This window comes from Balaenoptera borealis, assembly GCF_965194805.1.
Source record: "Balaenoptera borealis genome assembly, chromosome: 9".
NCBI lineage: Eukaryota > Metazoa > Chordata > Mammalia > Artiodactyla > Balaenopteridae > Balaenoptera > Balaenoptera borealis.
This window is the reverse complement of record NC_138873.1, coordinates 3013562-3040260: the sequence shown is the minus strand read 5'-3', so window position 1 is coordinate 3040260 and position 26699 is coordinate 3013562. Positions and strand designations below refer to the sequence as shown.

The following is a 26699-nucleotide window of genomic DNA, read 5'->3' as shown; positions in this document are numbered from 1 at the left end:
GTGATCATCAAAGTCCTACCGTTAAGACAACAAAACATCCGTATGTCCTGCTGAGGAGGAGAAAAATACATCCAAGATGCAGAAAATCCTGCAGCCCACAGGAAAATGTCTTTACTGTTCAGGTTGGTAGGTTTCCCATTAGGTGCTGCTCTCACGACTAGTTTGGAAAAAGGAATGTGAGATGCTGCACACCATTAAAGGCAATGAATGCCCATCACGAAATGCTTTGACCTGGTAAAGTTCTAAGGCTTCCAGGGCAGCTGCAGACAGCTTTAAATGCCTGAGCGAGATCGCAGCTTACGGGAACACCGGGTCTCCCAGTAACAATCCCCAGGTAAAGACGTTCTGTAGAGAAGGACAGATTTACAAGTTTGTTCAGACTCCACGCAGTAAATATGTGGACATATTCAGCTCTAAAGCGACCGTTGACTATCAAGACTGATATTTTCTCTACCCTTAGGAAAGTTGAGGGCTAGGACGCAAAAGTTCCCCAAAACTTGAGATCTGCCTGAGTGCTCAAAGGGGAGGCTTTGCGCCCTCTCCCCGCTCTCCAGGCCTTGGTGTTACCGTCGTCAGTTTACTATAAACAACACTGCAGGCTGAACTGAGGAAGGCAGATGTCACCTCCGTGCACGCAGCGCCCTTCCAAGGCTCCCCGGGGACAAGGTGCAGAGTCTCGGGGCCCCTCCTCGCGTCGTCCGCCACCCCGTCCCCGCACCCCCTCACACCTACCTGGCCCCCTCCGTTGAGCTTGTTGGTGAGCTTGACTTTGCTGAAGGAGACCGGCGCCTTCATCCAGTGCGCCCCGAAGTTGGGCGAGTCGGGATGGATGTAGACGCAGCTGGGCGCCTGCGGCTCAGGCTTGCCCCCTGGCACCCACTCCCCGTTCACGTACTTCCAGCGGTGGTTGTCGGCCGCCACAAAGTCCAGCAGGAAGGAGTACATGGCGTTGGGGTCCAGGCCAGACACGTTCACCTTCAGCACCGGGAACATCCTCCTGGAAAGGAAGGAGCGAAGCTGGAGGACCCCGGCTCTGACCCGTTAGAACGAAGAAGGCAGGGGCATCTGCATTTGGAGCAAAGAGGAGCCCCCTTGGGACCTTACAAAGGGGACGCCCGAGCTCCCCCCTTCCCCGGACTCTCCTAGATCCACAGGCACCCTCCTCACTACCCCCCGGCCTCCAGAGGCGGGGCGGGAGAGGACCTGGCGGAGGGTTGCAGCAGCCGGGTCCAGCCCGCGGGGTGAGCGTGGGCGAGGCGCGGCTCGGGGGAGTCCCCCGGGAGTCCCTCCTGCCCAGAAGAGTGAGGATAACGCGAAGAAGTCCCAGAGGGACAATTAGGGGCCACAAGGGTCTGTTCCCCAGTCTGAGCGGAAACGAGCAAAAAGACCGGGAGAAAGTGTTGGAAGGTAAGGAACTCTCCAGCCCGGCTGCCCGGCCCGCCCGAGCGCGTGGCACACGCCGGCTTGGTGCGCGCCTACCTGCCGTTCTTGGTCACGATCATCTCGTTGGTGAGCTCCTTGAAGCGCAGCCACAGCTCGCTCTCCTCCAGGCCCACGCGCAGCTCGCGTTCCGTGGGGTCGCCCTTCTCGCTGCCCGCCTGCAACTCGCTCTCCACGGCGCTCAGCAGGTGGTCCACGCGGTACTGCAGGCTCTTCCCCGCGCCCTCGGCGCCGGGGGAGCTCATCCTCCCGCCCGCCCCCTCCCCACCGCCCCCCGAAGCCCCGACTTGCTACCCGAGAGCCACCTTCGCCCCAGTAGGCGGCCGCTCTGCCAGGAAGAGGGGCCGCTCGGGCCCAGACCTGCGACGGCGCCCGGGTGCCAGCACAGACCTGGGAGGAGGGCGAGGATAGAGATCCGGGGGGGAGGGGCGGGGGAAAGGGGTGGGGGGAAGGTTATTCCACTTGAACTCCCGCAAGGAGCTACTGGAGGAGGTCTCCGGGGAGAGAAAATCGCCCCTCGGCATAAATAGAGCCTCGAGAGCCGCCGAGGGGGGCGCGGCGGATTGGGCCGCGCGCCCTTTGAAGTGCCAGGGCCGCTGCCCATTGGCCGCGAGCGGCCATATCAGACTGAGCCGGGCGCGCCGCGGAGGCGGGGGGCCAACAATGGGCTCCCGCGCCTGCTTTCTGTAAATCCGGAGCCAGGCCCCGCGAGCCCCGGCCCAGCGCCTACACCTCCGCCCTCCTCCAAATGTTTGCACCTCCATCAAAGCGGCCGGGCTGGCCCCGAAGGCCGGGAGGGGATGGGGGACGGACGGGGTGGGGATGGACGGGCAGGGCTCCCGAGCTCGCCCCGGCACGCACCTCGCCGAGGAGTTGCCCAGCTGCCCGCGAAGCTCCCCAGCTCTCGCGCGCGGGGCCCTCCTCTCTCTCTCGAAGCGCACCCGGGACCCCGCAGGTGTGCCAGCCTGGAGTGGCACCGCGGCTCTCACCTGCGCCCGAGCCGGCGTCCGTCCCTCGCCAGCGACCATCGCGCACAGCCCCGCTTAAGGGCGCGCCCTGTGCCTAGCCCGGGTCGGGCTGGTCTCCGCTCCTCCGAAGGCCCAGCCCGCCGCCGAGCCCGGTCCCGTCCCGACACGTCCCTCGGCCCGCGGCGCTTCAGGTGACTCCGCTAACACCCGCGACCATGGATCAGCCCACCCGGCGTCCCCTGTTCTCCGCAACCCTCGCGTGTCTGGAAAGGGAGGGCCCACGCTCGGAGCGTCTGCCCGCGGGCCCATCCAGCGCCCCGAGAGCGAGATAGGCCGAAATCAACCAACGACCCCTCTGGGGATGTTTTCTCGCTCCCCCCTTATCCAAGCAGGACTTTGAGGACGAGGTCTGTGCGTGCACTGAGTGTAACCCGAGAGCTGGCTCCACTTCTGTGGGGTTTGGTCTCTGCTTTCGCGGAAGGTGGGAGTGGGAGGGGGCGGGCCGGGCTTTCCCGGCGAGCCGGGTTCCAGGTGCGTCTCCCCACCCGGCCGGCCGCAGCGCCCGGCCGTGCGGGGCTCGAGTGGTTTATTACCTTTCGGGGAGAACCTCCGCGAGGAGAGAGAAGGAAAGGTGACAATGAGCAGGAAATAGTTCAATAGGGCCTCTTCAGACAATAACATTCCTCCTAAAACGGGACCCCAGGAAGGGGGACGGCAGCAGATGCTCGGCGTCGGGACGCGGTCTGCGCGCCTCGGAATCGCTCGCTAAAGAGGGCGCGTGGTCCCAGCCTCGGTGCCCCGCGTCTGCTCGGCGCTCACCCCACCTCACGCCCTCTGGGAAAAGCCACGCCATCGGCGGGGCACCCATTGCGAACAACCCTGCGCCTTCGCCAGGGGTCTGGCTCTGCGGGGAGGTCGTGGAATCTGCGCCCCGCGCTCACCGTGCCCTGCCCCGCGCGGGGCCGGGCTCGCTCCGGGGTCGAGGACGCCGGGGGACCGCGGGAGGGACCGCGCGCCTGCAGCCCCCTGGGGAGGGGTGAGCGCGCTCGCCGGCTGGCTGCCTTTCCGCCCCCCTCCAGATGGGGCCTGCGGAGTCGCGAGGCCGGGCGCACCCCGTCACTGTCGCATTTCTCAGTTTCTTTTGTTGTCTAGGATGCAAGGAAATGCCCAGGGAGCTGACCCGAGGGGGAGAGTTTCCTTCTGGAAAGAGGCACCAAAAGGACCTCATTTGCTCCCGGGACCCAGACCCTGCTGAGTCGCCTTCCACCCGGCCCTTCGGGCCATAGGCTTTGGGGGGCTTTCCGGAGAAATTAAAAATGTCGAAAGGTCATCTGTGCGGTTGAGACCTCCCGAGCCTGCGCACTTAGAATAAAGGGGGGTGGGTGTGAGGTGGAGGGGGAAGAAGCGTGGGTACCAGGCAGTGGGGGATCTCTAAAACCCCCGGCCGGGAGCCAAGCTTAGGACACTCCTTGACACCTAAGGCGGGAGCTCTCTTGGCGCTGATGCTTCGGGGTCGACTTTCCCAAAGGCTGGAAGCGCGGGTGAGGACCCGCGGGTTTACCAGGTCGCTCCAGTAACTGTGGTTCCGATTTCAATTCGGCTTCACAAGCGGGAGGGGGCACGGACAAATAAGAAGGAAGCCCCGGCAGAAAAGAATGTTAGCTCTCAAACGTGAGCAGCGACATTTCTTCCCTCCAGAAGGAAGGTCCAGGCTTCCAGAGCGGCGCGTGGAAAGCTCAGCGCGCAGCTGGGCGAGACGCCGGGGCTTAGGGGCTGCGCCGTAGCTGCGGAGGTCTCCCGACTGTCACCGCCTCGTATTTTTCCTTTCTTCTCTGTGCCTGATTTTCTGGATCTTTGTTCCTTGGTTCTCAGGATAAGCGTCTCCACTCTCCGGGCCCTTTCAATGAAGGCTACCGTGCATGACAGTTTACAGCCAGAAACTTCCTCCCGCCCAGCTATAAAGAATTCCCAGTTAATAACAAGGTGCTTCCTTGGGGGGAGGAGGGGCCAGGGCTCCCCAGATGTTTCTTTCCCAAGATCTTTCTCCCGTTGGGAAGTCTAGCCAGCCGGCCCAGAAAAATAAGTGAAGGCCTTACGGCTGGGCCTTAGGGTCCACCAATAACTTAGGAAACACTTTACAAAAAAGCACATACACACACACACCGCTCATATCCCAGAGACGAGGTTTTCCCCAGACCCACCTCCCTCTCAAGCAACAAAACCATTTGTCTTGTGGGAGCGGGTATCAATGGTGCCATAACAGGCTCAAGGGCAATCAGGGCAGGGACAGCGTTGTGGGACCCCCGCCATGCCCTCCAGTTTCCTTCTTTTATTTTTTCTTCTTCCTTAAAAAATAAATTGATTTTTGATTCTATAATTTGTGCTCACTGTAGACTATACTATACACATGATGGATGTACATATCTTTATGTACATCATGTGCGTGTGCTCGTGTGTGTGTGCGCGCACGTATGAAAATGCAAACCTCAAGCGTTAATCACTGCATATGTGGGTGTGTTTTCCTCAACTTTTTTTTTCCATTCTGTTCTTCTGGTGAGCCCTTCTTCCACACTGGTTAAGCAGACTTAACAAAAGCATTTGCATCCTAAATTTAAGACAAATATAAAGGGCGCTTGATAGCAAATCTTTTCTGTCGCTCGTGGTTTTTCTGTCTATCCCGCTGAAAGAAACCCGATGAATTTTGTTATGGTTTTTAAAGTTGCACAATATAATTCTTTAGACTCCTTAGCATTGAAAGTCTTCAAAGGCCATTGGGTTGTCTGGGGCATCTCTGGTTTGTGGAGGAGAGCAAAGACTTGTTTCTCAAAGTCTTTCTCAGTCGTGTCTCAGCCCTGGACCTGGCTGACCCATCACTGCAGCCCCAGGAAGAGGGCAGTCGGGCTATCATTTTGAGCTTCCAGACCTCTCTCCGGAAGTGCAGGGGAGGGTGTGGCCTTGGCAGGTGTGGAGTTGGATTATTAGCCCAAGGAAGTGCTTCAAGACCAATTCCATCCTGGCTATACGTTCTCAGCCACAAAGCTTTGTCACAGATGGCAGTGTACGGTTTCCTGATGGGCGTTCACACACTAAAAACAAACAAACAAGTCTGGTGAGGCTGAACGCCTGGGACTGTGACTTTTCCCCGTAAGACCCCAGCGCAGTTGCCTCCGTCCTGGAATCCCAGGCAGCAGAGGAGAAATCTGTAGGTGGCTGGATTGTGGTCCCTTCTGTGGCGGGTAGCTTGTTCTCCTGGGTTCTTGAGTTTCTCAGGCCTCGTAGTTCATAGTTTGTCTTCAGGGTGGAATGTCTTTTTCCCGGTTTTTCCAGGAAGGCCGGGAGAGCCCTTTCAACCATCTCTTCAGCTCTGGCCTGTGTTGTGGTAACAATTTCGGTCCTTCTGTTTCCACCTTATCTGTGCTTCCAAATCAGATTTCTTGCCTGTTCTCAGCTTCTCCACTGTTTCATCCCTTAGCCTTTTCTGCATGTATTAAGTGGCTTGTGAAATGCTTTTCCCACACCACTCTGTCAGTTTGCTTTTCTCTGTCACTTTTGGTTTTTACTGCCTCCAGTGAAGAGTTTCTTTTTCTGCTGTCGCCTTGGTTTTCTGACAGTCCCTCGCCCCTGCCTTGCATCACAATCTCCTCGCTCCTTGAGGCTCTGTTTCTTAGAAGCCATGGTTTTGTGTCTCACTGAAAAGACCGACCAGTTTTCTGAATTCATCTTTTGGTCCCTGCCATTTATTATTTCCAGAGGCTGCTTCTCCTCTGAGTTTTAGGAGTAACCCCATTGCCCCTCACCCGTAACACTTGGCTCCCTGCTATTTTCTTTCCCCACCTACACCTCCTCCCTTGGGGCGGTGTCCCCAGCCTGCCGGCTGCTCCAAGGACCCCTCACAACCACACTGTGAGGCAGGCGAGGTGCAGGGTCTGTCTTACTCACTCGAACCAGCACTTGACTCCTGCTGTTGAGCGCCCGGATTGGCAAAATTGGGATGCCGCCAGCATATGTGCATTTAAGGAGAAGCAGGAGCTCAAGATCCCCCTGGAGACCTGCTAGGGAGCATTTTAACAATGATGTGGGCGAAACATTAGCCCTTAACATTCACGAGAATGCAAGAGCCACAGAATCCAGAGCGGCCTTTCTTGAGTCACTACTCATTGACTTGAATCGCCCATCGTCCTGAAGACAGTAAAGCAAGGGTCCCCTGTGGAGCTGTGTACAAAATGAGACCCAAGAATGAAAAGAAATTAGCTCTTCCAAGGGAAGCGATGAGGGTGAAGCAGTGGGAGCATCATTGCGGGTATAAAGTTACTCAAGAAATCACGCCCGGGAGCTCTACCCGATCATTTAATCGGTGACCTTATGAAATGGCATGTCTCCTTTCTCTATACCTTAGTTTAGAAAATCCTACTTTGGCACTGAATTAAATCTGAAGTCCCAAACCAATTCTCTTATAGGAAAGAACGCTGGAAACAAACGGATTTGGGAGTGACTGGTATACACTGCTTATGCTGGACCAGCTCTGAGGTTCCCAGTGTAACTATTCAGCAGGAAAGGCCGACATTACGTCCCAAATGAGGCCAGGTTGTGATTGCTGCTGTGAGAGGGGTTGGTACAGCAGGCTCTGAGCCCAAGAGATTCAGGAGCCTGACCCTTCCTAGAGGAAGCAGCAGGGAGAAGGCAGGGTTCCAGGCCCAGGAGTGGGAGGGAGACTGCTCTTTCTATGGAAAAAACAGTATGCAGTGTGGCCAGATGTTGAACTGGAGCGCAGGCAGAGACCTGAGGGCGGCTGCATGCAGTGGGGTTTTAGTGCCTTGATTCTGGAGCAAAGCTGAGGACGACTTAAGACTGGACTTTTACTGACAGTGGAGACTCCACAGACCCAATCACCTATTTAATAAGAACAAAGGGGGGCTTCCCTGGTGGCGCAGTGGTTGAGAATCCGCCTGCCAATGCAGGGGACACGGGTTCGAGCCCCGGTCTGGGAAGATCCCACATGCCGCGGAGCAACTAGGCCCGTGAGCCACAACTACTGAGCCTGCGCGTCTGGAGCCTCTGCTCCGCAACAGGAGAGGCCGCGATAGTGAGAGGCCCGCGCACCGCGATGAAGAGTGGCCCCCGCTTGCCACAACTAGAGAAAGCCCTCGCACAGAAACGAAGACCCAACACAGCCAAAAATAAATAAATAAATTTATAAAAATTAAAATGGAGATTTCTTTAAAAAAAAAAAAAAAGAACAAAGGGGACGTTAAGACAGGAGGGCCAAGTCTGGCGGGAAAGCTTACGGTGAGGCCGGTGTGCTAGGTGCCCGCGTGGTTTGGGAAGAGGACGCTGCCAGAGGGCAGAGGTCAGCAGGCAGGTATGGGGGTGGGGCACTGGGCAGGCTTTTGAGACGGTGGGATTCTGGGATCTTCATGGACTAGATAGGAAGAACTCTAGAAAGGTCTGCACTGTATCCTAGAAACTGTGGGGGCACTTTTAGAGACTTCTTGTAGAAATTCCCATATATACCACAGACAAAGACGAAAACAAGGGAGAATGAGAGATATTGTAAGGCTATTTGGGGAAGGCCTATCTGGGAGAGGGGGAAAGAGGGGAAGACAGATGGAGCCCGGAGCAGAAATCTGCAAGAGCATTTGGAGGGCCGGCGGCTGCAGCTGGGGTGAGAACAGAGAGCTGGAGGGTGACATGGGGAGCGCCCCGAGGGAGAGCCGGGCGCTGGGAAGGCAAGAAGGAGGGGCTAAAATGCATCCTCCCTCCATATCAAGCACCAGACTGATAGTAAAAAACGGGACAAAGGGGAGGGCTTGGCATGTCTGTGAGAAAAGAGCCCCAGTCAATGGTTCCCACCACGGGGACTTTGCCAGCTGAAAAGAAGCCACTGAGGAGGAAAACCCATTTGGAAATTAGGATTCGCACGTTCTACAGCCTCAACTCACACAGCTTCCCGGGTCCAGCGTGTCCCAGCCCGAGAACACAGGCAGGAGGAAGTAACATTCACCGCGGTCTATTATATGCGAGGAGTCCTGCATATGTTATCAGCCAGACATCAGCTTTGCAAGGTGGTGAGAGCTCCTCTTTTATATTCAGGAAACTAAGGCTCCAGAGAGAGGGAAAAATGGAGAGCAGCTGGATGTCTGATTTGTCTTACTTTAAACTCATCTTGTTTCCACCAAACTAGGTTAAATATATGGAAAGCGGAAACAAATGGGTTTATCTCTCTCCTACCCACCACATTCAAAAAACTATTTATAAATGGAATGTGGCGTGTGTGTGTGGATGTGTGTGTGTGTGTTGTTTGGCGAGGGGAACTGGTTGGCTTAAATACTTTGAAAAATCTGAAAAAAAGTTTCGTAATACGAAGGATGACAATATAGTAGGAACTGGAGGAGGAAAAAATCTCATCCTCAAACAACTCGCAATCCAGTCGGAGATGCTGATCAGAGAGAAAAGCAAAGGCCAAATAGTGCTTAAGGCTGAATACATCATCCTAATTGTGCTTCCAAAGCACCCTATGTAAGTCAGGATTATTATCCTCCTTCTTTTAAAAATTTTCATAATAAAATAAAATGCAGATCAGAGAGGTAAAGAAGTCTCCCCAGGGTCACAGAGTTCATGTGGAGCTGTCACTCCAAGTTATAGTAGTGGACTACAGTAATTCCAGAACAGAAGTAAGTAGGAAGACTCAAATTGTGTTCTTGGTCTTTGCCTGATTCATTTTTTATCCACTTGTATAACTTTCAAAGATCATCATTAACCTCAGAGGCTGGCTTTTAAAAAAAGACCATTCTACTATTGTAGCTACTTCCTTTGGGTGCTAGAGGAATTGGTGAGGTGAAAGGCACTGAGAGAGGGACTTCCCCGGCGGTCCAGTGGTTAAGACTTCATGTCTCGAATGCAGGGGGCCGGGGTTCGATCCCTGGTCAGGGAACTAAGATCCCACATGACGCGCAGCCAAATAAATAAATAAATAAAGGCACTGAAAGAAAAACCTGGAACGTTGTGGGAACTTGTACAGTGTTATCTGCTGAGGTTTGAATACAGGCTATAAATTTATACACTTTGTGATGCCCGTGAGTAAGAGTTCCCATAGATGAGCTGTTAGCCTAGAAAGGGAATTTCTGGGTAAGGTCCACCTTCGGTATTTATAGAATTTGCTGAATTGTTTTCCAGAAGATGTTGCACCAGTTTTATGCGCCACCTGCAGCGAGTAAGGTCCTTCTTTCTTTGCATCCTGGCCAACACTTGATATTGTCAAATTTTACAATTTTTCCAATCTGAAGGGTATAAAAAAGAATGTCGTGGTTTCAAATGGCATTTCCCAGATAACTAAGGATTTTTGAGCATCCTATTGAATCTTTTTCTTTTCTTTTAATTGAATTATAGGTGATTTACAATGTTGAGTTAGTTTCTGGTATACAGCAAAGTGATTCAGTTATACATATATATAACTTTTTCATATTCTTTTCCATTAAGATTTATTATAGGACATTGAAGATAGTTCCCTGTGCTATAGAGTAGGTCCTTGTTGTTTATCTATTTTATATATAGTAGTTTGTACCTGCTAATCCCAAACTCCTAATTTATCCCTCCCCCACCCCCTTTCCGCTTTGGTAACCATAAGTTTGTTTTCTTTGTCTGTGAGTCTGTTTCTGTTTTGTAAATAAGTTCATTTGTGTCATATTTTAGATAGCATATAAGTGATATCATATGGAATTTGTCCATTGAATCTTTTTTTAAAATTCAATTACGGGAGGTTTTTTTGTAATGCTAATACTAATCATTTGTCGATTTTATAAATAGTAAAACATTCTCTCCCTTAATGGCTAGTCTTTCATGTCCTTGATGATATCCTTTTGCCAACAGGAATTCTCAATTTTAATATGGTCAAAGGTATCACACTTTTCCTTTCCACTCTATGGTTTTTGTGCCTTTGTTTGAGAGAGCCATTCCAACTCCCAAGATAGTCTCTCATATTTGCAAAGTTGTATAGCTCTGCCTTTTTACATTGAGAACTTTAAACTACTCAGAACTGACTTCTGTGCATAAGATGAGAGAGATCCCCTTTCAATGTGGAAAATCAATTGCCTAAGCACCGCCTATTAAATCATCCATTGTTTCACTAAAGATCGGCAATAAGTCTGCCTTAGTTTCTGTTCTGCATCTGATTCTGGGCCCTCGGATTCTGGGCTCCCTATTCTAATTCATTGATGGATGGTTTTATCTATGCTAGTGCCAATGAAGCACTATTTTAATTGTTCTATAGCTTTAAGTTAGGGCCTGACATGTAGGATAAGCCCCAGCCCTTACTATTTTCAGTTTCCAGTGTGTCTTGTCTGTTACAACTGGCTGCTCTTCTACATAAACGTAAGAATTAGCTTGTCAAATTCCATGAAAAATTACTGAAATCACATTAAATCTAAAGATCAGATTGGGGAGAACTGACATCTTTGAAATATACAGTATTTCTCTCCATGAGCATGACACTCCTTTTATTTAGGTCTTTTTAAATGTCTCTCAGTAATGTTTTATAATTTTTTTCATAAAGGGTTTACACATTTTTTCCCCCAAATTTAACCTTAGATAATTAATTTTTACTGCTATTGTAAATGGAATATTTTAAAATTATTTTATAAAATCACACATTTTAAATAATATTTATGTAAACACTTTTATCTCATTACAGAATCTCATATAACACAAACACTTAGTAATCCCCACCCAGATCAAGAAAGAGCCCATTCCCAGCACCCCAGAGGGTTCGCTTCCCAATCACAAGCCTCAACCTACCCTTTAAAGTTAAACATTTTCTGGAAAATTATAATAATTACTTTCTTGCTTTTCTCTGTTGGTATTTTTCTATTAAAAAATACAGTTTTATATCTTTTATGAATTTTATGGCTTTTTTTTTCTTTCTTATTATACTGGTCAAACTTCCAGTCCAAGCTTGAAGAGAAATAGGAATAAATAGGCATCTTTCTATCGTTCCCAAATTCAAAAGGAACAGTTTCAACATTTCACCATTAAGTACATTATTTATTTACAATTTTTTAAAAAATATACTAACAGATTAAGGAATTTCCCTCTTATTTATAATTTGCTATCATCTTCATCATGAGTAGAAATTACTGAAATAAACAATATATTACTGGGCTCAATTTGGTAATATTTTGTTTAAAATTTTTGCAACTACATTCTTGAGTGAGATTAGCCTGTTTTTTTCCTTCTAGGTTATGCAGGTATCACAAAAAGAAATGGAGGATGCGCCCTCTTTTTCCATTTTCTGGAGAGTTTACTTATAAAAGATGACATTATTTTTCCTCTAAATATTTGGATGAAATTCACTAGTGAAACCATATGGGCCTAGAATTTTCTTATTTTCTTTGTGGGAGGGTTTTCAAATTACGTATTCAGGGCTTCCCTGGTGGCGCAGTGGTTGAGAATCTGCCTGCCAATGCAGGGGACACGGGTTCGAGCCCTGGTCTGGGAAGATCCCACATGCCGCGGAGCAACTGGACCCATGAGCCACAACTATTGAGCCTGCGCGTCTGGAGCCTGTGCTCCGCAACAAGAGAGGCCGCGACAGTGAGAGGCCCGCGCACCGCGATGAAGAGTGGTCCCCGCTTGCCGCAAATAGAGAAAGCCCTCGCACAGAAACGAAGACCCAACACAGCCAAAAATAATAAATAAATAAATAATTTTTTTAAAAAAATTATGGATTCAATTTATTTAATAATTGTAGGACTATTTGGATTTTTCTATTTCTTCTTACTAAAATAATTTGTCCACTGTTGCTATTGAGATGTCGTTTGTATTTCTAATTGTCATTTCTTTGTGAGCGATCTGTCCTTTCTCTCTGGCTTCTTTAAAGAACTTCACTTTACATTTGGTGTTTTTTTGTTGTTGTTTTTTTACCTATTGCTCTTGTGGTTCTTTGGAATCCTTAAATCTGAGGATTGGTGTCTTTCGTCAATTCTGGAATTTTAGAATTTTTTCTTCAGATATTGCTTCTTCCCCATCCTCTTGATTACTTCCACCGGAACTGTGATGAAACGTATGTTAGACTTTCTTACTCTGGCCTGTATGTCCCTTAACCTCTCTATGTTCTACCACCACTTTGTTTCTCTGTGCTGTATTTTGGATAATTTCTGTTGATGTACATAATTCACTAATTCTACCTTCATATATTTGTCTAATCTACTATTTAACCCACTTGTTAAATAATTTTATTTATTATTTTTTCCACTTTAAAAATTCTATTTCTTCCTTTTTCAAACAAACTGATTCATTTTCATAGTCTCCTACTCTTTACTCATAATTTAAAATTTGTTTGTAAAATTTATTTAGGGCTTCCCTGGTGGCGCAGTGGTTGAGAATCCGCCTGCCGATGCAGGGGACACGGGTTCGAGCCCTGGTCTGGGAAGATCCCACATGCCGCGGAGCAACTAGGCCCATGAGCCACAACTAGTGAGCCTGCGCGTCTGGAGCCTCTGCTCCGCAACAGGAGAGGCCACGACAGTGAGAGGCCCGCGCACCGCGATGAAGAGTGGCCCCCGCTCGCCGCAACTAGAGAAAGCCCTCGCACAGAAACAAAGACCCAACACAGCTAAAAATAAATAAATAAATAAAATAAATAAATTTTTAAAAATTTATTTAACTTTATCAATCATACTTATTATACTTCCCACATCTGATAACTTCCATTATCTTGATTTTTTTGTGAATCTAATTCTGCTGATTCTTATTTCTACTTGTTCTTATTCATAGTTCTGGGTTTCTCCATGAAAATGTCACATTTATAATAAATATATTATTATTTACTTGATGGTGCCATCATTGCTTTTCATAACTTTGAATTAAAGAAAAAGAAATCTGCCATTTAATTATTTCTTTGGGAGTTTCAACATTTCTTCATCCTTTTCATCTAGGTAGGATACTACAGTCTCATTCTCAATCCGCATACTTAGTCCAATATTGACTTGCTGTCTTAGCCTCCTAGAATCAAAAAAGGGAAAAAACTACATGTATAAACTCTGAAGGCAAAGTGCCTTGGAGATGGGCCACCCCTACTGTAATTCTTGGCTATTTGCTCTTATTCACCAAGGAATTGGGAAAAAATTCATGTCCCTTCACTTTCGTCCTGCCATTATCCTGGGTTTTCCATCTCTTCAGGCTGCTGACCCATCTAATTCAGCATCCCTGAAATCTCAGTGACCTTCACCCCCACTCCGCCAAGGGCAGGAGCTCACACTCTTGCCTTCAGGCATTGACCAGAGCTGCGCAGACTCAAATCTTAAGCTCAGTGTCCTGCTCCAACCACAGTCTCCCATCCTCTGTCATCTCCTGCTTTTAATCCCTCTCTAACTTGTTCTTTGATCTCCTGGGGAACTACATCCTCTAAGTCTCTGGGCAGAGAAAAGACAGGAGCCAACCACAACATGGTGTATCTGAATTGCTTGTTCCCGGGTCAAGGGTACTGTGGTCCTGGGTACTGTGGTCATCCCCAGAGAAGCAGGCTCACCCCTCGTGTGTTCTGGGAGGTTAATCTTAAAGGAAAGAGACAGAGCCTTCTCTTAAAGATTGTATTTACTAACAATGAATCTTGTGAAAAAGAAATCAATCCCATTTACAATAACATCAAAAACAATTAAGTACTTAGGAATAAATTTAACCAAGAAGATGAAAGATATCTACTCTGCAAACTATAAGACGTTAATGAAAGAAAACTTAGAAGACACAAATAAATGCAAAGGTATCCCATGTTCATGGACTGAAAGAATTAATATTGTTAAAGTGTTAATATTACCAAAGGTCATCTATAGATTCAACATAATCCCTATCAAGATTCCAATGGCATTTTTTGCAGAAGTAGAAAAAAAACTCCTAAAATTTATATGGAAACACAAAAGACCCAAAATAGCCAAAGAAATTCTGAGAAAGAAGAACAAAGAAGGAGGCATAAAACTTGCTGGTTTCAAGCTATACTGTAAAGCTATAGTGATGAAAACAGTATGGTACTGACATTAAAAACAGATAAATAGACCAATGGAACAGAACCAAGAATCCAGAAATAAACCCAAGCATATACGGACAACTAATATTTGACAACGAAGCCAAGAATACTCAATGGAAAAACAGTCTCTTCAATAAATGGTGCTGGGAAAAATTGGATATTCACATTTAAAGAATAAAACTTGATATCTCTCTTACATCACTCACAAAAATCAAATTGAAATGGATTAAAGACTTACATGTAAGATCTGAAACCATGAAACTCCTAGAAAAAAATGTAGAAAAAAATCTTAACATGGATGCACCTCGAAGGCATGATGCTAAGTGAAGTAAGTCCGACAGAGAGACAGATACTGTGTGATCTCACTTATATGTGGAATCAGAGGCAAGACTTCGGGAAAGGGAGAATTAGAAGAAATTGATCAAAAGTTACAAACTCCCAGTTATAAGATAAATAAGTACTAGGAATGTAATGTATAACATGATGACTATAGCTAACACTGCTGTGTGTGGTATATAAGAAAGTTGTAGTGATACTTAGGAAAATTGTTAAGAGAGTAAATCGTAAGAGTTCTCGTAACAAGAGAATTTTTTTCTTTTCTTTTTATTGTAATTATATCAGATGATGAATGTTAACTAAACCTATTGTGGTAAACATTTCACAATATATGTAAATCAAACCAGCATTCTGTACACCTTAAACCTATACAGTGAAACATGTCAATTATTTCTCAATAAAACTGGAAGAGAAATTGTATTTACATCATTTTTTCTATACATAAACTCTTTAAATGGTGGCAATACCAATATTAACAATGGTTACTATACCAATGTATAATTTTTTCTGCAAATAAAAGGTTTTATCCACTTCGTTGGATAAAACTTCATGACATTTAACTTTTTTTGGATCACAGACCTCCTTAGAAACTTAATTTAAAACACACACACACTATGAATCCTGTCTCCAAGAAAATCATATGTACATAATCATATACAACATATTTTAAGGGGTTTACACCCCCAAAGTTTCTGAGTTTTATGTTAAGCACCCTGGTCTACTCTAAGTCTGACAATAGATTCACCAATTCAGTGGTTCTCTCAAGACTGTTTTACCTGTAAATTTTCTCATTGTGTATCTATCCACCCTTACCAATAGTCCTACTTTCTTTCCTGATCATGTAAATTCACAAGGCTCTCATATCTCAAATTGGAAATTTTGACCACTGGGGAAATTATGGAAATGTTCTTCAAAATCTTGGGGAAAAAGCATATAAAATTTGGATTAGCATTTCATACTCAACAATCCTGCTTGGGAAGATGATTTGAGAACCACAGGTACTGGCTAAATAAATAAAAGAACATCTGTTTCTAGCAAGACAAATTAATCAATCTTCACCAAAATCAATTATCAGAGAAATAAAAACAAATGGTTACTAATAAGGGTGTGTATGTGTCTGTGTGTCTGTGTGTCTGTGTGTGTAGGAAAAAAAATCATCTCTACCGCAACTTGCATGAACATCCAAAGAAACTAATGACTGATGAATCCAAATCTGCTGTTTATGTGTTGACTTGAAGTTAATATCTGTAAAACCCCTATAAATGGACAGAATTTGAAGGCTTCCCCAGCAGACAGAGCCTAGAGGACAATTGGTATCAGATGACCCTGTCCCGTCTTCAGGGATGGGTCTGCACCTGCGTGCCCAGAAGCCAGGCATCTGTGACATTTTCGGAGGGCAGAGGCAGGCTCGGTCTGCACTGGAGGGGAACTTCCGACTCCTCACCAGCAGCGGGCCGGCTTTCTCAGGCGCCCCCAGAATCCTGGCTTTCCCGACCTCTCTGCAAGGCCTCGGCCTCTGACTGATGGGGGCTCTTTACAGTGCAAGGTGCCTTAATTAAAACATGAACTCTGGGCTTCCCTGGTGGTGCAGTGGTTGAGAGTCTGCCTGCTGGTGCGGGGGACACGGGTTCGAGCCCTGGTTTGGGAGGATCCCACATGCCGCGGAGCGACTGGGCCCGTGAGCCACAATTACTGAGCCTGCGCGTCTGGAGCCTGTGCTCCGCAACAGGAGAGGCCACGACAGTGAGAGGCCCGCGCACCGCGATGAAGAGTGGCCCCCGCTCGCCGCAACTAGAGAAAGCCCTCGCACAGAAACGAAGACCCAACACAGTCAAAAATAATAAGATAAATAAATTTATTAAAAAAAAAAAAAAAACATGAACTCTGTTCATTTCACTCCGTCTGATAAGGACCCCCAAAAGACAAGCGGAGTTGACCAGAGAGCAAAGTAGTAAGAGACTGAATCCCAGGGTCTTGTCTTGAAGGCTTTCCCATGCCTGCCACGTCAAACTGGACTAACGTCGATCTGAACTCACAGATGTAATCGGCCACCGTCAGCGACCAGGCTGCAATTGGGCTTCTTCTAGTCGGAGGCTGGCTCACCCACGGGGCCCCAGCGGGCAGCCCAAGCCTCCCCTTCCGGTTATTTATGAGGCTGTTGGGGAAGGTTGTACCTGGCATGGAGGACGTGCTCCATCGTACACTAGAAACACCACCACCACCACCTGAATGGATGCAACCCATCTTATACAAAGTACTGGACAGTCAAAGAGCTTGTACCGTGAGCCGGACGTTATGTAAGCACCTTAACTACATTGCTGAGTTCATCCTCACAGCAACCCTGGAGTAGGTATCCTTGTACCCACCGCACGAAACCAGGACACCAAGGCCGGGCCTCACTAAGGTCACATGGGTAGAAAGGGTCAGGCAGGAGCTGAACCAGGCGTGTCCTGCCGGCCTGCGGCGCCAGCCTGCCTCCGAGCGAGAAGTGGGGGTGTGGGCATTACACAGATTTTATAGGTGGAAAACTGAGCCAGAAGGAGCTCATTTACTCATTCAGTTAGGAAAAATTAATTGATTTCCTCTGTGGGCCAGTTACTGTTCCAGAAGCAGGAGACCCTGCAGGGACCAAGACAGCCCTTGCCGCCTCGCTGGGTTGCCAACATGGGGTGGGGTGGGGGAGGGAGAAAGGAGGGGAGTAGATGGACAAGCCAGCATCCCTCACTCCACGGTGATGAGAGGAGGAAAACACCAGATGGGAAGGGTGCGGGCCATGGAGGGCAGTGTGTGTGCCCTGCTGCCCTATGGCATCCCAGAAGGGTTCCTGGAGGAAGTGATACTTGGGTTGAGATCGAAAGGAGGAGCCACACAGGGACGTCCCTGGCGGTCCAGTGGTTAGGACTCCAAGCTTTCACTGCTGTGGGCCCGGGCTTGATCGCTGGGGGGGAACTAAGATCCTGCATGCCGAGTGGCACAGCCAAAATTAAAAATAAAAATAAAATAACATAAAGGAGGAGCCACATCAAACCAGAATCTCTCAATTCCCTTCCCCTCTCACTGCCAAATTCTTCTCAAAAACAGCAGGGTTTTTTGGTTCTGTTTTTTGTTTTTTTCAAATATTTCTCATTTCTGGTGTTTTTCTAGACTACTCACGTGCCACCCAGGGCCGCTTGGTGTCTTCTTGTTTTCTGATTGGAATCTTTTTTCCCACTGGCTGGGCTGTGGGAAGGCCAGGAAGCTGAGGGGAGGCCGTGCTTTGGGCTGGTGACCAGCCGGACGGGAGCCCTCTGGCCACCTCCCTGGGGGCCGCACCCCACGCTGCCTGTGTGCCCTGGGGAACACGGGACCCAGCTTTCGGAAGCAAACATGATTTCTGTGGTTATTGTTTTCATTACATTCAAAATGTGAGAAATAATTTTTAAAACAGAATTTGGTAAAGTTGGACTAACAACGATCACTAAAATGTGTATTTATTTATTCATATTTCAAATTTTCATTATATGCTATTTGATATTTTAGAAGATAGTACCTTATTGCTAAGAAATACCATTCACGTCAGGGTTCATCTCGTCTGTGATCGCCTACCAAGGGGCAGATTTGCTGGGCCGTGCAAGTCCATGGAGAAAAGTGGTAGGAAAATCAGACCACAGAAAGGCGGGCACTGATTTGGTTTCATTTTGTTTGTAAATTAGACTCAAGATTAGATTTTTATGTCTCTAAGACCAAAACTAATGTCTCTGTCCTCTGGTCACCACATCAAGACCCAGAATGAAAACACAGTTCAGTACACATGGATGTGCTTTCACCCTTAGTTGTAAGTGGTGGCCGCTGCTTCCAGGCAGCCCTCCTGGATGTGTCAGGACTTTCACCGCACAGTCTGCTGACACGCAGCCGGGAGGGTACTGTGCTGTGGCCGCCCCTTCCCACGCCCCCGACCCCAGATCTAAGACAAAGCCTCACTGTGCAGCTTCCAGACCAAGACAACGCTGACCACCCCGCCAGCTCTGCCCTCTGGGTCCACATCTGCAAACTGGCCGCTCCTCTCCAGCAGTCTGCTCAGGGTAGCACCAAACAGAGAAAAGCAAACACAGAAGCAAGCTGTCAGGCTCGGCACGCCTTGAACACACAGTGCTGTTATTAGGATGCCTCAATATTTTTCCTCGCTGGAAGCCGCTGGCTCATACTCATCCTGAAAGAAGCAACAGCACACGACGGGGGGAAGAAAGCATTTCCCGACCCCATGCAGTGTGCAGTCACGTGTGGGCGAGTTATATGGATTCTGTGTGAAGCATATTGAATCCACCCATTATTAGAGCCCAAGAAACTGCATTTTCCTTTTATTCCTCTAGAACATCAGTAGTAACACCTGGCACAAACTGGGCCTAAACCCGGGAAGTCTGGGGCTGAAGGAGGGCGCATGGTTGGAGGGGTGCCTCCTGGAAGGGGCTGAGGATTCAGTCCCCCCGCCCGTCCCCCCGCCCGGGAGGGCTGCTCACTGCTGTGGACACGACAGCACTCACGAGCCCCTGAGCCTGCTTTCTGGTCTGCGACACCAGTGACTCAGAGAGGGACAAAGGGACACACGTGCAGGAGAGGCTTGCCCGGTGCCTGTAACACCATCAGCCTCACTAGCTGCCACCTCCCTCTCAATGCTAATAACAGATGCAATATTTGTCACCAGGCTGTGCCTTCCCTCCCTTGCCTGCATCCTGGGCGGCCTGGGAAGATGGGGACAGAGGCCAGGAGGCCGCGGTCTCACGCGGAAGTCCCTTCGGGAGGCCGGGACCCAAGGGTTACCCTTGGGGCCACAGTTTCGGACCCCACAGGGACGGTGACAAGGACATGTCCCTCCGCAGTGGCAGCTGCAGGCCCCATGCGCTCTCACCTGGTGCTCACAGCGGCTCTAGAGAACACGGTGTAATGGTTGTCATCACCGTTTGATTTGTGAGGACACAGACTCTAGAGCTGGTGAGGGAAGTGCCCAGTGTCACAGCTCCCAATGGCGGTCCTAGGCTAGGCCCCGGGGCTTCATTCTCCCTTTCTGCGTTGCTTCTCCTGGTGAGGCCGGAACAGCGGAAGCAAAGTACAGGGCGACCGCCTGCCCCGCGGGCGAGCTCTGGCGGGGTGGGCGCACAGCAAGGCTTGGGGGCGCCAGCAGCGGGGGGCAAGTGGGGCTCCCTCGGCACGGGTGCCCCTCACACTGGGATGAGACAGATGCCTGAACACCCTGCCTGCCGTCTGTCTCTGTACACACGATACAGCAAACACCAAGGCAGAAACAAACACAGCCTTTTATCCCTCCTGGGGAACAGCTGTTTGACAAATTGCTTTCCTTGGGAAAGTACTCAGGCTTATGGGAGGACACACAATAATTAGAAGACGCGGTACCTGCCTTTGAGGCTCTTACAGAGCTCTAACAGCTAAAGAATGTAGGTGGAAGAAGGGCAATTTCAGCCCCAGCTTAGGAGGAGCTAATGAGTGAAGGGAATGCATCCTGGAAGGCTTCCTGGAAGGGGTGATGGATCTGTGGGCAAGAAGAGGAGATAAAGGCAATGGGTCAACCCAGTCTCAGAGGAGGGACTTCGCCTGTCATCCAAAGGCAAGCGGAGCAGTAAAGGAAGCTAGCAAATGTTTTAGCTAGAAAAGTCGACAAAACGTGCTTTGGTTTGCACGGATGCCCTCTGAAGGCCCACTGTGGTGCCGGGAGCAGTTTCTCCTAGTTGCTGAGCCGGGTCTTGGGTGGAGGAGGGGTGAAGCATCTTCCTGCATCCCTGAACATGCAGAGCAGAGCCGGGCAGCTTCGGAATCGCTGCTGTGTTGGTTCCCCCCAGCTGGAGCCAAGGCCAGGGGTCCTGGGCCCCTCCCTTGGGCTGGGGCCTCAGACTCACACGACCTCTGGTGTTTTACAGGCACCTTTGCTGGATGTTCAGTGGGGATATGGTCAAGCCTCTCATCCTTGCAGCCCAGGAGCTGCAGGCCCCGAAGTGCTGCCAGGAGCTTCCAGCAGGGTGGTGGCCTTTGCTGCAGTATCTGGGTGCAGAAGTAAGCAATCCTGCTAACCTTGGCTCTGAGTTTGACTGCAAACTCATCAACTTTGCAAAGACCTTTTTTTCCCCAGATGGGTTGTCCTTAGTCATCTGCGCTTCTAAGAATCTGAAATCTTCACATTTCCATGTACACAATATGGGGAAATGTGAGCAAAATAAAGGAACAATGAGGCATATGAAGGTTTTTGAAAACTTGGTCTTGCATCTTTTTAAATTTGAAATTTTGCAGTTTTTAGTCGTTAGAAAAGTGAACAGGGTGTCTCCTAAGTGCACAGATTAAATATTACAAAGTGCTCCCAGGAACTGGGGCCTTGGCTTCTAAGAGAGTGTCGGTGTCCCCTTGGTACCCACCGTGGAGCTCCCCGCTTCCCTCCTTGTGTGCAGGAAATGGATCAGGGGACTGAAGAGGAGACCTTGACCATCCATGATTCAATCATGTCTTGCTGTGTCTCTGTAATTATTGGAGTTGGCTTTATCCAAACAAAGAGAATATTCTGAAGACATTCAGCCAAATTCTGATGGACAGGACAGCCGGCCAAGGGAGGCTCTGATCTCCCTGGGCTGAGCTCTCACTTGCGGGAGGGGCAGGAGCTGCGTTTGCATTTCCGAGGCCAGACCACACTTTTCCCATAGATTGCCATTTCCCCAACTATTTGCCCTGATTAAAGGAGGGTAGAAAATTACTTACGCCCCTAAATTGCAACAACAAAGGCTGGGTTTCTCTTTTCAATCAAAACAGCACGGCTGCCTGATTCAAATGCTAATAGCGGGGGCCTGAATTGGCCACTAAAAGAGGGAGACACTTTTCTCTGCAAATGACCAGAAAGTCACTCCATTGCCCAAGAATCCGCAGGATCCTTCCAGCTGGACGTCTGTGAAATTGCTTCATGGGAAACCTCCCGGAGGTGGTCTCGGGCTGCAGCCTGCTTAGGGTGCAGCTTCTGGGGAAGCGAAGAGGACCTTCAGTTTGAGCAAAGCTCTGACCCAAGGAACGGGGTCTCTGCGGAAACGCCCCTTCTCCCTGTTGCACATCCAGGAAGAGGTGAACACCTCTGGTGCAGCTCTGGAATTCTTTGCTGGAAAAGGCGGCAGTTTGAGCGTTGGCTGCCATCATCCTAATTCATCCTGATTCTGAGGTGGCCTTGCTCCCACTGGCTTTAAGGAGAAAAGCAAGTGTCTCCTCAGCTGCCTACAGCCGCATCCCCCCAGGCCCTCCCACCAGGCATCCCAGTGCTCTGCTTGCTTGCGGGGGTAGCTGGAGAGAGCAGGGCTTCGGGCCGATGACCCCAGTTCCACTCCTGCAGCTCGCTCGGGGCGTGACCAGGCTGTGCCCTTTGTGCCCCTTGCACGCTGCGTCCTCAGGAGTGAGGTCTTAGGGCAGAGGGGGACCAGCGCCTACCTCCCCACTCAGGTGAGGAAGTGTGCACACACACGCATGGGGACCCGGGGCAGACTGCCGGCAGCCCCACGCTAGCTCGGCCCTGACCAGGTCGGCTAGCACTCCAGCCCGAGTGCCCTTCCACGTCACAGCCCCTCCTGCGACACCAGACGCCGCGCCACGTGTGGGCGCCTGCGCTGTGGGACTCGGGGCTCCGGCAGGCGAGGCATCGGGGGCGATGACACAGAGGTTTTGAAAACTTCTCTCCTCAGTCTCTACGCCTCGCTGCCATTATCACAGTATGTGTCTTTTCAGTGTTTGCTTTTGTGTTCACCTTACCCACCAATCACGCAGTCGTGCACATGTACGCTTTGCACCCACCCCGTGCCCAGCTGGGGCGCCTTGCTCGCCGAGGGCTACACCCTCGAGCCCCTGGTGCATTGGCTGGACTCAGCTCTATTCTGCTGGAATCTTGCGTGTTCGGTGGGAGCAACGCTGATTTTAGATCTGTATGAGTTAAGAGGCTTTAACAATTTGCAGTCCCAAGGGGACTGTTACATGATCCTCCAAGATAGCCATCCCTTTCTCTCCTCTCTACCCTCCCCCGCTACAGCCCCGGCGACCTCAAAGGACAGGGGTTACTTTTGTTTACTTTTCAGATTTACACTATGCTGGTTACTTTCTTATGGATTATTTATGACGCTTCTTTTACTGGGAAACAGTTCTGAAACCATATTGTGGAGTGACAGTTCTTTCATATACCTGTGAAAACACCACGAATATGACTGTGCAAAAGGTATTCAGAATAGGCATTCATGCATGTGTTAGAAAGGGACTTACTTCCTGGAGAACTCCATGTTAGCAAGGGAAGTAGAATACATCTGATGTAAGTGACCAAGATATCTTTTACTTCGAGAATCCTTCTCATCTGATTTACAGATAGTCTTGTTCTGAAAGAGATGTTTTATTTTTATTTTTTATGTTCATGTCTTACCTCCAAGGCTAGACTTTAAGACTATCAAAATGGGCACTTATCCCTCTTTATATTTCTGATGCGCAGATTCATGTATTACACACAGTGTGGACTGCATTGTTGTGACAGGGAAGGACCTTTGTCTTCTATTACAAGTTATCACTAAAGGGATGTTGCCAGTAAGCTTAAATTATACACAATGGCCCATCTTTGGGAACCCTGCCTTGCAGGTCATGAGCATTAAGCTAAAATACCTTGTTTAGCTCACAGGAAACATTATGACCAGGCCCTTCTGTGAATGACTGCAGGAAGGAAGAAATTAACACATTCCCTCCTGAGGTGGGCCAGAACCAGGAAATGTTTGACTTTACTCCCTCCCCTCTCAGTATAAAAGAAGCCTGAATTCTAACTCAGGCAAGATGGTTCTTTGGGACACGAGTCCACCACCTTCTCCATCTGCTGGCTTCCTGAATAAAGCCGCTATTCCTTGTCCCAACAACTCGTCTCTCGATTTATTGGCCTGTCGTGCAGAGCGGTGCGGCTTGGACTCGGTAACATTGTTTCTTATGATGAGTAAACCCAGCAGTTATTCTCCGTACTTTACATTTCTAATGCTTTTGGATGCATGTCAAAATATTCTTGGTATGCCATGAATACATAGACTTCTCTGCCTTGGCCTTCCAGTATAAATTAGTTGACAAGATAACACTGATGCCATTGGACAGCAGAAACATCTGACAGACAGCTAGATCCCCAGGCTAAGATTGGTATAAACAAAAAGATATTATTTAGCATAGCGTAATTAAGGGTGGTATCAAGTGCAGTATTTGAGACAATATTTTAAAAATCCAAAAATAATGATGTAAATTACATCACTGTAAGTGTAGAAGATGAGGAGAAATTTTAAAAAAACCAAAAACATAGAAATAGCTGGAAAGCTAAAGTAATCCCATGTGATAGAATTTCAGGTTAGAGAAAATTCCAAACAGATGAAAGTAAACCGAGAAACAAGTAGGACCAGGAAGGCAGAAGAACGGAAGGACTAAGAAATCAATGGCAGAGTGTTGCATTTTCAAACCCTAAGATCTTGGTGAGGAAACTTTATGGATAACTCGGAACTCATTCTCATTCAGTGCTCCAAGGAAGGAGCTCTGTGACCATGAAACATCCTTTAATTTCATGTCTGCCGGATCGAATCAGCACCAGTGGTCACAGCCAGGTGCGTTGATTCAGGATTTCTCAAGTTTGTCTAATCGTCACAGGAATTCACTGAGAAGCTTGAAAACAATACAGATTCCTGGGTCCCAACACAGACCAACTAAATCAGAGTCTTCAGGCAAAGACCTAGAACTGCACGTTCTACCAGGGGCCCCCGGTGACCACTTTGATCCAGCACATTTGGGGGACACTCGTCCAGCCGAGGATGACTCAGGAAGAGAAACCGGAAATAAGGAAAGAGACGGGTCCATCTTTCAGACAGCCCCAGAGCATGTGCATACGACCTACCATTATAGTCTTTGCTTAAAGAATCAGATTTAAAGCTAGACTATACTAGCGATAGGACAAGATTTGTTTTACACATGAAAGGCATTAGTAAGTGTGTGTGTGTGTTTCCAGTTTACTTGTCCCACTGGGGTGGTGGTATCTGGTCCCTAGATTTCTAGACATGTATATTCATGGCATTGTACAGTCTGAATGAGTCTCTAAGAAGATCATCTTCTCAAACTCCCTCATTTGACAGACAAGAGATGCAGCTGTGTGCTTGTACGTTTGCACATCTGTGCATATAAAAGTATGTATTATAGGTGTGGGTCTTTGACCCTTTTCTGAGTTTGGGGGAATTCTGGAGCCTACACCCTTAACCTATAGCCTGTAAATGAATTAAACAGAGTCCAATGCTAGCTTTCATAATCCGTGACAGTAAGCCTTTGGAAGAAAGTTTGTTCATTAAATTCCACAAGTTTCAAGAATTCACATGCACCCTAAGAAGCTCAAATATGGTTCAGGTTATCCTAACGTGACCTCGACATGCTTTTGGGAAACTGAGCCAATATATCTGGCTTCGAGGCTGAGGCTCCAGATCAGTAAAGATAGCCCCCTAGGAACACCTATAGGACGGGAACTTTGCTCAGCCCTCAGCCAGGCTTTGTGGGTATTCTCATGATAAAGAAAAGCATTTGTCTGTGACCTTTCTTTTCTTCTTCTCCACTACCACCTCAGGCCTTCTCTCAGGCTGAACCAGCTGAATCCACATGGGGCCCAGTGTGGAAGGAGGCGGACGGGGGGGGGGGGGGGGGGGGGGGGGGGGAAGTGTGGAGGGGTCCAGCAGAGAGTGAAGGACACACACGCACACAACTCACCTTCTCTGTGCCTCGGGGTCACTTGTCTGCAGTTTCTCGCTGTTCACACTTTTCCCTCCACTCCGTAAGCCGAGAAAGAAGGCCCTTAGAGGGAAATGTGCGATATCTTTTTACAAATATCCTTCAATGCCACAGTTTATTAACGCTGTCAGCCGAGCTGTGTCCCTCCAATTTCCACCACAATTTACAAAGTGGGAAACTTGCCTTACTGTTTTGTACCAGGCCAAGGGGCAAGGTCCCCTGTGATTTAAGGCTAAGATTCCAAATGCAGCCCAGTGTGGCCAAGACCCAAATTTCAGTAATAACTTCTCATCCCCAGTTTTAAGATGTGTGCATCTTCTCTCTGGTTTGATGGTGCCGGAACCTATCTTTCTGAATTATGATGGCACTGCGTCTTACGCAGAATGACAGCGGCTGTGTTTGGTCTCTTGTTCTCTGGTTAAGTATGAATGCAATGTATCAGATCTATAACGTACTGACGGTTTCCTGCTTATTTGTTTTGGTTCCTCTCATTGCTGGTTCTACAAGCATTCTGAGCACCAGGTACAGGCGCTTCACGGCCACCTGCCTGGTGTCAGTGTGGAGTCACTGCCAGGCCCAGCGGGTGGCCAGGACTCTCGCTTGGTGGCCTCACTGCTGGCTGCCCACCCAACACCTGTCACCCATTTTCTTCCTCACTAAGAGTATCCTGGTATTGCTCTGGGGTACAAGGTACCCAGATGAAGAAAACTTCATAGTACACGAGATGCTCAGTGAAACTCTGGTTAGTTTTGGTCCTCTTGTGCTAACCCACTGTACCTGGGACTCAGGACCAGGTCAGCCTGTCCAGTCTTGCTCAGTCCCTTCCTTCTCAAACTGGCCCAAAGTCCTGGAGCCAAATGCATGCTCTGTCTAACCTTGGGATCAGTGTATTTGCCAGAACGCATCTAGTCTCTCCCACCCCAGCAGGCCTATCTTTCCAGTCCTCCAAGCAAAACAAATGTAAAGGTTTTCAAATATTTTATTTCCTTGTTTTAGTCTAGAATTTTTTGTATCTCAGCGTTTATAAACATTCTCAAATATGTCTAGATATTGCAATCTAGATCTTACGTCACTTAACGTGCTTTCCCTTTATGACCTGTATTCATTTTCTCAACTCATTTTGAAATTTTGCCTGCACTGAAGGGGTCAACTCAGTCACCTCC

General features: G+C 48.5%; 1 protein-coding gene across 4 annotated transcripts in view; it reads right to left on the bottom strand.

Moving 5' to 3' along the window:
- TBXT (T-box transcription factor T) overlaps nt 1-26699 on the bottom strand; it is a 118417-nt gene that overhangs the window by 8043 nt on the left and 83675 nt on the right. For 3 of the 4 annotated variants that reach the window (XM_082404623.1, XM_082404624.1, XM_082404625.1), the window contains 3 exons: nt 25516-25599; nt 23023-23132; nt 733-997 (listed from right to left, as the gene is read on the bottom strand). In XM_082404623.1, coding sequence (XP_082260749.1) covers nt 733-997; nt 23023-23063 — 306 coding nt within the window. In that variant the 5' untranslated portion in view covers nt 23064-23132; nt 25516-25599. Of the gene's footprint in view, nt 1-732; nt 998-4609; nt 9451-23022; nt 23133-25515; nt 25600-26699 lie in introns of those variants that run through there. The other variant, XM_082404626.1, reaches the window with a different exon arrangement.